Raw genomic sequence first — 9,666 nt, 5'->3', positions numbered from 1 at the left:
TAGCTTTTGTCTGACACAGATAAGCCCCCTCCCTCCCACACCCCCCTTTATGATAAGATTTAAATGCAGTGTGATAATAAGGAGTGTTTCTGGGTTTAAATGAACTTCACTCCTCATCTGATTCCTGAGGAAATTTATTGGTTTTGTCTTTTGGCCGGTGCTTTTAGTAATGGGTGGTCTTATTACTTGTTGCCAATTGTGCAAATCCAGCCAGTTTAAAGTGCTCCCTCTCAGGAACTGAGGTCATGGTCAGGTTTTTTCCCCTTCCTGGCTGAACCAGCACTTTTCCTTTTGTTCCTTTTCATCAGATCCTGGATGATCCATCTTGCCTTGACTTCATCCTGGATCTGTCCCCAGATACAGAAAGGTGTGGTCCCTCATCTCTGAGTAAATCTAGTTCCCAAACAGCAGTGTGATTCACCAGTGGCAGGCAGCTACTTTATCAATAGCGGCTCTGTTCTTCAGTTTTCCCCCACATTCTTATCCAGTTTGTATCTTATAAGGAGTATTAACTTTGCTATTTCCTCGCACTTATCACTGTCTGAGCTTCTATGGTGACCCTTGTAATTTCTAAAGTCTGCTGTACAATTAGGGCTCTTCTGTGGCTCTGAATAGAGCTCTATTTTGGGAAAATAACTGATGACATCATCGGGGTTACAGTGATGGCGGCATGTAAGACAGCAAAACTAGTTGGTTAAACAAATCTGATTAATTTGATGCTTTTAAATGTTCAAATTGTTGACATTTGAGGGAAAGGAAAGGGAGCGAGGGAAGCTAAGCTCTTCAGTGAACTCCTCAAACACACTTTTTACTGTCTGCTGCTGTGGCCATCTTGACTCCTACAGTCCCCAGTTCTCCCCATATGTTACAGCAGTTGATCAAGGGTTCCTGGTAATGGAGGGTCTAAAAAAGCTGTTTACATCACATGAAACATCATATACAGTATAAGCTAAAACCATTACACTCTCAGGTGTTTAAATGTCTGTCACAATCTATTTTTATTAAAATTATTAACAGCTCCACTTGTGTTATGGACTTGCAGGTTATGGATTATTTATCTCTCACGGAATAAGATTTATTTTAAATTCTCACCAAAACTCTTGTGCTGAATGAAAATATACAAACAAAACTGGGGAATTATGGAAGCTTACTTTCACCACTGGAAAAAAATAAAACGCCAGGTACGTAGAAGTAACTCAAAATTTTGAGTTATTATCTCAAGTTAGTATGTCGAGTTACCTCTAAGTCAAAATTTCAAGAAACCTAACTTGAAATTTTGAATTATTAAGGCAAAAAAAAAGATAAATAAATGAAAAATTCAGTGGCAGAAACAAGCTTCCACAGCGAGTAAATGTAGAAGCATCAGCAAAATAGAAAAACCTTATGATGCTGTTCTGAATCGCTAGTTGTCTCTACATCACCAAGGAAATTATTTCATGATTTCATGTACAAAGGAATTTAGGCTTTGTCTTTCAGATATTTGACATAAAATCTGAACTGCATGGAGTCTGAAAGAAGGGGGCACTGTTCTGGCAGAGATCCCATCTGCTTTTGAATTGACTCATACAGACAATGTTGCAGAGGCTCCAATAGCCTCAGCAACTTTGGCTGTATTATTTATATATAAAAACAATCCAACTGTTTTAAGTCCTCCAGCTTTATGCAAGTTCAATACCAAACCCTAGAGCAAGCCCTAAATAAAATCCTATTATTGCTATCCTTGCAAGTAAAGAAAAAGGTTGGACCCCTTTTATTTTCAGAATTGCCAATCGCTTCATGGCATAGATTAAACAAGGTGCTCTGAACATGTCACAGAGAGTCTGATGCATATTGACACGATAACATCACACAGTTACTGCAGATTTGTCATCTGCACCTCCATGATGATAATCTCCTGTTCCACCACAGCCCAAAGGTGCTCTCTCCTTCTGAGACCTAGAAAGAATACATTTTGTGATATTTTGAAATGTTTTTAATAGAATTTAAGTATTGTGGTTGAAAGAACCATGTTACAACAAAACGTTTAATTCACATTTAGCAAATATATTATTAACTATATAAATCAGAGTAAATAGGTTAAGAAATCAAGCTTTTAGCTGATCATGTGCTATACATTTGTGTCTATGTGTGTGAATTCAACTGTTATTTCTCCCTTTATATATTGTAACACTAAAAAGTTTCAGGCCCCTAGCTTACACACTACTTCTTATCCATACCGTCACTTTGTCCCTGCTAATCAGACATAAAATTGCATAACTTAATCTTGTGGGTATTTCAATCAAATTGAACTACAAAGTCATATGTCCAATATTAGCTATTGTTTTTTTTCTTTCTTTTTTTAAATGGAGACACATAAATACCAATGTATAAAAAGGCAGAACAGAGGGAAGGAAATTGCAGTTAAGACAAGTTAGGCCAAAAAAAAAAAAACAAACCCTAAACACCATTCATTTTGCATTAGGACTTACTTTGCCACTAAAGGTTAAGGATATAGGAGGGCTTTTCTGAGCTTTCACCTTTCTTTCTGCATCACTCAGTCCTCTGCTTCCTGAAGTATGGACATAGGTTGAAGGGGTTAAAAATACTGTACATTTCTGAAATCCTACTAAACTAAAATGAAGAATCTCAAATTGAAGAAACATGAAAAATGATCACTTAACCTCCCTGGTTGCCATAAAATGTGGAAGCCGCAATACCCGTCAGTTCGGAAAGAAAATCCGTGTACTTTATCAATCAAATCCCCACAAATGATGGTTTTCAAATTTTCTGTTGTTCAGTTTTGGTGAGTCTGTGCAAACCGGAAACTCAGTTTCCTGTTCTTCACTGACGGGAGGGGTACCCGGTGTGGTCTTCTGCTGCTGTAGCACATCTGCTTCAGGGTTCCACAAGCTGTGCATTTGGAGATGCTCTTCCGCATTCCTTGGTTGTAATGAGTGGTTATTTAAGTTACTGTTGCCTTCCTATCAGGTTGAAGCAGTCTGGCCATTCACCTCTGACCTCTGGCATTAACAAGGCATTTTTGGCCAGAGGACTGCCGCTCACTGGATTTTTCCTCTTTTTTGGACCATTCTCTGTAAACCCTAGGAATGGCTGGGTGGGAAAATTCCAGTATATCAGCAGTTTCTGAAACATTCAGACCAGCTTGACTGGCACCACCAACCACGCCACGTTTAAATCCCCTTTCTTCTCCATTCTGATGCTCAGTTTAAACTTCAGCAGGTCATCTTGACTATGTCTACATGCATGAATGCATTGACTTGCTGCCATGCAATTGCGTGATTAGGTATTTTATTTAACAAGCAGTTGAACAGATGTTCCTCATGTAGTGGCTGATAAATTAATTAATTTAATTAAATGCATTTGTCAAGCAGCTCCACAGTGTAGTGGTTTACACATCTGCCTATCAAACAAAAGGATGCCAGGAGGAGACACAAATCCCTTTGGGGTTGCGTCAGGAAAGGCATCCAGTGTAAAAATCTGTCAGATCAAACATGCAGAGATACCTGCTGTGGCAGCCCCTTGTGAATAAGGGAAATAGCTAATTAAATACATTTGACAAATATAAGTATAACTGTAAACTCAAAGTTGTTTTTGTTGCTTCAGTGATTTCTTACTTCAGACTTGATAATAATGATTAATTAGGTGGCGTGAATGTGAGCACAACAGTCACACCAGCAGGCAGCTGGACATGATCAGCTGCTCTTGATACAGCTCAGCAGGTCACATGCCTCTCACAAAGACAAAGGGACGTAGGGACACTGACAGACACCTCTTATTTCGGCACAGGCAGTCTGCGGCTGCTGTGTCAGAAATCCTTCAATACGTTTTATTTTATCGTTACATTAATTCTGAAAGCCAAAGCTTGATACAGTGGAAAACAAAGTCATTACTGACTATGTTCTATGTATATCCGTTTCAACAGAAGCAGCAAATTTACTGAAAATGACTGACATAATTGTGATCTTGAGAGGAAGCGATTGCCACACTTAATAAACTAAACACTGTATATCATATTTTTTTTTTTTTTTGCAGAAGTCAGCCCACACTGAGGACTTAAACCTCTACTCTGCTTATGTGATACACTGGCCTCTTATTTAGTGAGATAAGTGTGAATAGGGATTTGTGGTTTACTTAGCAGTTGACAGTCAGGAATTATGGACTGTTAAATGAAGGCTGTAGAAAGAAGCAACAATTTACATTCAACAAGTCATATAAAAGACTTATGAACCAGGATATGACTCTGGATAAGGCATTGGAGAATGATAGCATGATATTAAAGAAAGAAAAAGATAAATTTCAGCAGCTTAAAGTGTGTACATTTTATGTGCAGGAAAAAAAAAATCTTTTTTTGTTTTTCTTACAAAACAAACATTTAAAGAACAGACAGCTGGAATCCCACCGGTGCATTTCTACAGATGTGACTCATTTTAGCCGTTGGATTATAATCTCACATTCTCAGCAAGATTGTATATACAGTATATATATATATATATATATATATATATATATATATATATATATATATATATATATATATATATAAAATATGTTTATTGCAGGATATATATCATAACTGAGACAGAAGCTTCTCTTTGTGTGTAGTTTTACAGCTGCTTCAGTGTGTGTTGCCTCTTGCTTTGTACATCTCCAGATGCTGTGTCAGATCTTGAATTCGTATGTCCTTCAAGTGAACCAGATGTTCCAACTTGTTCACTTTCATCTGCAGGATCTACAAACATACACGAGCATGAAAAAAAGGGATGGTTAAATTAGAGGATATTTCTTTAAAGACTTCTGAAAACTTCATAGTGCGGTTAAAGGAGAAGTTGCACGCTTGTGTCATCCTTCTGCTTTTCTGTAAACATGCAGATGTGCCCACAGATGGAAAAGAAAAATAAGGGTTATATCCGCTGAGCAGATACTGACTCATTCACCACTGCTGACACAGGGTATGACGCATGCCTAACACATCTAAATATCGTTCTCTCTCTCTCTCACACACACACACACACACACACACACACACACACACACACACACACACACACACACACACACACACACACACACACACACACACACATTAGCAGAGTGCTTCCTGCATTCAGGGGTGTGTGCATGTAGACTTTACCTCCAGAGTCTCCATCAAAGACATGATTGCTTTTTCTTTTTCCTTCAGGATTTGTTGAAAAGTAGGATCCATGGCTGAGTAAAACTTTACTGCATGTTCCACTTTACTGTATCATAAAAGAATTAAAAATACACACTATTATTTTCATTATTATTACTACTAGTGATTCATTTCATTTTCATTAAAAGCAACATTTTGGTCATACCTGTTTTTCTGCATGTTCTTCTCATCTTTTTTCAACTCTGCGAGCTGAGTCAGAAGTCTTATCTCAGTCTGATGAATTTCTGATGGAAAAAAAATGACATGCTTGATATGAACAAACACACAATGAAAATGAAAAATTCTAAACAGCTAAGTTAAAGAGATTAGGCTTGCTGGCAGAAAGGGTGATGACCACTAGCAGAAAGAGGGAGAAACACTGAAGTAAGATTAGTAGCTAAAGAAAAAAAAAACTAGGACTTAAGTCAACGGTGCTGAGCTCAGGCCAGGGATAAAAGCCATGTGGGAACTGATATGAAGACCTGAGCCCCATATCTGATAGCAGCGTGAGTGCAGACAGAAGAGGAAAGAGCAGAGGGTGGAGGCACTGGCCAGCATTGATAATCTTTATAGGGTAGCGTCAGGAAAGGATGAGGTGTGGGAAACACATTCACTCCTTTAGGGTGGTGGAATTTTCTAATCAGTCCTGCCTGATGCCTCCAAGTGGAGGTTTCTTTGTGTTTCTGAGTGGTCACTTCTATCTCTGGGACTGATTAGACTTAACTCGGGGCACAGAAGATCTTAAAAAAAAAAAAAAAAGCATCATTTCAGTGACAGAAACAGCGCTGAACAGACACTAAATTCCTCTCTAAACCAAAAGAAAAAATCCAAAACACACACAAACACACACCTCGGTGAATGCTGAATATGCTGAGTTTGTGTCTGTGAGCTGACCAGCAGATATAGCAGCATTAACAAAAGTTTAAAATAACACTAACCTCCCTCCCTCTGCTAAATACAGCACATTTTAACTTCAGTCTTGTTTAGCTTCAGTTGAGAAACCGACTATGTCAGCTAATATTCTGCACAAAATACAGTTATTATGATACATGTAGCAAAATATATGAAAGTCATACAAAGTCATCACAATTCATCAGTTTTATTTCTGCCATTCACTTGATATTACTGACATCATCAGAGTTCTGTAACTTCCAGCAACAAAGACATCAGATGCAGAGCTAGTGTACCTGCATGTGGTTTCTCCTGGTCCCTGGTGTCATAATACTCCACATCCTAAATGCAAAAAAACAAAATAAATGACATGCCCACTGTAGTCAGATTCTCGTGGAGAAGTCCACAGTTAGTCATATTATATTTTGCAGTTTGCATTCAAATAGACAAAAAATGACCTATATTATGTGTGTGTCAGTACGCACCGGCATATTGTTGTTGGTGTCCTCCAGTTTCTTGTCTATCTTCTCCCTGAGGGCGCTCAGGACAGGCACTACTGCTCCTGCGGTGCTCAGTGTAATTTTCTTCAGTGTCTCCTCAGGCACATGAAAGATCAGCTTGGAAAATACCTTCCTGTCCACAGAAAAAAAAAACAACCAAAAACATATGTTTCTAACAGATGAAACTATGCACAGTAGTATCAGCAGATTCCATGTGATTTAACTGATGAGAAACAATGTAGGGGCCAATATGTTTTCAGCAAAGTCCCGTAAATCTGTAGCTGGCTTTGTGCCACATCAGTGGCGGGGCACGGGCTGAGCGGGGCGCATGTCGGATTTGTTCTCAGCACCAGATGTGGAAGCCCAGCAAAAGCTCTCTTTGCAATCACAAAACATTAAGCAATATCTGTCATACCTATTAAGAGTTATTAATTGGGACTAACTTTTTGTAATTTGTGTACGAGTTTTTGTGCCAGACTATTAAAATGTGATCTTTTTCAGCTGTGCAGAGAGTTCTTTTCTCTGGCTTCAGTCCATGAGTGCAGCCACGTTCATCAGATTCAGATGCAGCTGAACTGAGTGGTGTCTTGCCTGTTGAGAAGCTTCCAGTTGCTGAGCTTCTGCTGTGTGGAGCTTGCAGGAACATAGTTGTGCAGGTCAACAAGCTTGGGGAAGAAATGTTTCACCACCTCAGCAGCCATCACTAAGGCTCAAAAGAGAGACTGAGTCAGTTCACAAATAAACGGAATCATTGTAGCTGGAGGATGAAGTTACACAGATCATATTACTCCTGCTGCTGCTTGCTGATGACTGCTAGGCTACGTTTATTACCTGCGTCGCTGAAGTCTCTTGTGATGTGTCTTTTGGGCCGAGACAGAGGTATCTTATCTATCCAGGCAAACAGGTCCTGCAGTTCCTCTTCGTTTAGTTCTCGGTCCATTATTCATAAAGTCGCAGCTGCTCCTGAATTGTTTCCAAAGATTAAAGCAGTCTTAATGAGCTAGCTTATAGCTCAAGTGCACCTCAGGTTGTTTGAAGCGTTGCTAGGCGACCGCTGGTTAAAGGGACAGTGACCCCTAAATCGTCAATCACCAAATGCTGCGTTTCCTCCTGTCAAAGTTGCTGCATGTTTGCGGGTCTCTTTGCATTCAGGTTTGTCTTCAGTAAATGAAAAGTATGGTTTACTGAGCTGAGATCAGGTGACTGAGATGACTGTTGAAGGATAAGCTATCCCATTTCTTTGCCTTGAGAAACAATTTTTATTTTGATAAATTTGCACCAGCCAATCGGTTTTGCAGCATTTGGCTGAATGTGAGTGGAAAGCACAGACCTGTATACTTCAGAATTCATCATCAATAAACATTAGTGGATCAGTTCTGCTGGCAGCCATACATGCTCATGTTGCAACATTGCCATTGTTTGACTGATGATGTGGTATTCTTCGGATCATGAGCTGTTTCTCTCTTTCTCCATCATTCTCTCTTTTCTCTTTCCATCATTCTGGTACAAGTTCATCTTGGTTTTGTCTGTCCAAAGAAATTTTTTTTTTTGAACTGTGCAAGCTCTTTTAGATGTTTTGCAACAATGTCTAATCTGGCCTTCTTGTCCATAAGTGTAACCAACCCTCTGTATTTACATTCAAGAAGGCGTCTCTTAATTGCAGACCTTGGCAATGATACGCCTACCTCATCGAGATTGTTCTTGACTCGGTTTGATGTTTTTCTTAACCATGGAAATAATTCTGTCTTCATGCACTTTAGTTGTCTTCTGTGGTCTTTCAGGCCTTTTGGTGTTGTTGAGCTGACCAGTGCATTCATGCTTTTCATGTACCAGATTTGTTGATTTGACCACTCCTGAATTTTTTTTTATGATCTTCCTGATTTATTTTGTTTTTTCAGCCTAATGCATCAGCATCTCTTTGGACTTCATATTGAGAGTTCCAGTGAACAGCTACCTAATGCAGGTTTAACACTTACAATCAACTTTTTACCTGCTTCATTTTTTATGAAATAACAAGAGAACGTATCTCACCTGCTCATGAAACTGCTTGTCAGTCACCTGTCAAATGTATTTTGAGCCTCTGAAAAAGGGAGACTACTATAATTCTTAGTTAATGCAATACTTCTGTTAAACCCACTGAATTAAGCAGAAAGTCTGCACTTCAATCAAATCTTGTTTGATTTAAAATCCTCTGCTATAGAGCTATAGTGTTTTTTCCTGCACATAAAGTGTACAAAACTACAAAATTAGTGTATATTTGTCCAACAAATGGACCTAATTGTGTATTGTCTGAGTATAAAGACAGAGAAAAGCAGCAGAAATGCTGATTGTCATGGTTCATATTTATTGTAAGCTAATAAATTAGAACATTCTGAGCTGAGAGTTTGCAAGACAAATCAAGGCAGAATTGTAATCATTGGTATTATGAGTGAAAGAACTTTGTGATCAGGTCTGCTGCATAGAAAAAATCAGTGTCCTCTGATTATTATCAATCAACATTTCTCAGATCACCACACACAAAATAAAAAAGGTGCACGTACTACTTCAGTTGCACAAAGTCAAGCATACATAGGTTAGTACAAAGAGTTTTTAAAAAATTACAAGACATTACAAGACATTCATTTTAAAAAAATCTACCTTTAAAGTGCCCATGCCACATTTTAAAATCCCTTAACATTTCTGAGCGACGCAGTACCAAAGACCTGTGAGGGAAAAGTAACAGTTACAGCATTGATAGTGCAGTTACCTTATAAAATCTTCACATATCCCAGGATTTAGGCAAAAAAAAACACATTTCCCTTAAAGACTAAAATAAAATCAAACAAACAAACAATAAAAAAAAAGCCATGGCAGCAGAGCCATTTGTCATTCATAAAGCACAGAGTACGAGTCTGCTGATCATTGCTTCAGGTTTTCATTAACATACTGAAGGCCTACATAAGCAGTGGTAATCCTCAGGGAGACCACAAAAGCTGTGTCACTAAACGATGCCGAATCTTCAGTGGATCGTGTTCCCACTTTAGAACGAGATGAGCGTCTCCCGACTGGATCTTCTTGGACCTTCTAGGTGAGACAAAAACAATGTCCTCTGTCAGAGGACCTCAG

General features: G+C 38.7%; 1 protein-coding gene across 2 annotated transcripts; it reads right to left on the bottom strand.

Annotated features, from left to right (window-relative positions):
- Positions 1 to 4,554: 4,554 nt before the first annotated feature.
- On the bottom strand, positions 4,555 to 7,609 carry spef1 (sperm flagellar 1). 2 transcript variants are annotated; one of them, XM_030747646.1, is made up of 8 exons: positions 7,393 to 7,609; positions 7,153 to 7,264; positions 6,547 to 6,694; positions 6,358 to 6,403; positions 5,821 to 5,910; positions 5,337 to 5,415; positions 5,132 to 5,237; positions 4,555 to 4,729 (listed from the first exon to the last, which is right to left on the bottom strand). In XM_030747646.1, the coding sequence occupies exons 1-8, from the start codon at positions 7,499 to 7,501 to the stop codon at positions 4,616 to 4,618; spliced, it is 804 nt and encodes a 267-aa protein (XP_030603506.1). In that variant the 5' UTR covers positions 7,502 to 7,609; the 3' UTR covers positions 4,555 to 4,615. The 2 variants fall into 2 exon arrangements, with proteins under 2 accessions (XP_030603506.1, XP_030603507.1); XM_030747647.1 differs by lacking the exon at positions 5,821 to 5,910.
- Between the last annotated feature and the right edge of the window lie 2,057 nt (positions 7,610 to 9,666).

This window comes from Archocentrus centrarchus, chromosome 15, assembly GCF_007364275.1.
Source record: "Archocentrus centrarchus isolate MPI-CPG fArcCen1 chromosome 15, fArcCen1, whole genome shotgun sequence".
NCBI lineage: Eukaryota > Metazoa > Chordata > Actinopteri > Cichliformes > Cichlidae > Archocentrus > Archocentrus centrarchus.
Note: the sequence above shows the minus strand (reverse complement) of the source record. Positions and strands in the feature narration are given on the sequence as shown.

Coding starts and splice junctions, on each gene's coding strand:
- spef1 (XM_030747646.1), bottom strand. CDS start 7,501: ATGGACCGAGAACTAAACGAAGAGGAACTGCAGGACCTGTTTGCCTGG. Junction 7,265..7,392: donor AAGAGACTTCAGCGACGCAG/GTAATAAACGTA, acceptor TTTGAGCCTTAG/TGATGGCTGCTGAGGTGGTG. Junction 5,238..5,336: donor AAGAACATGCAGAAAAACAG/GTATGACCAAAA, acceptor TTTATGATACAG/TAAAGTGGAACATGCAGTAA.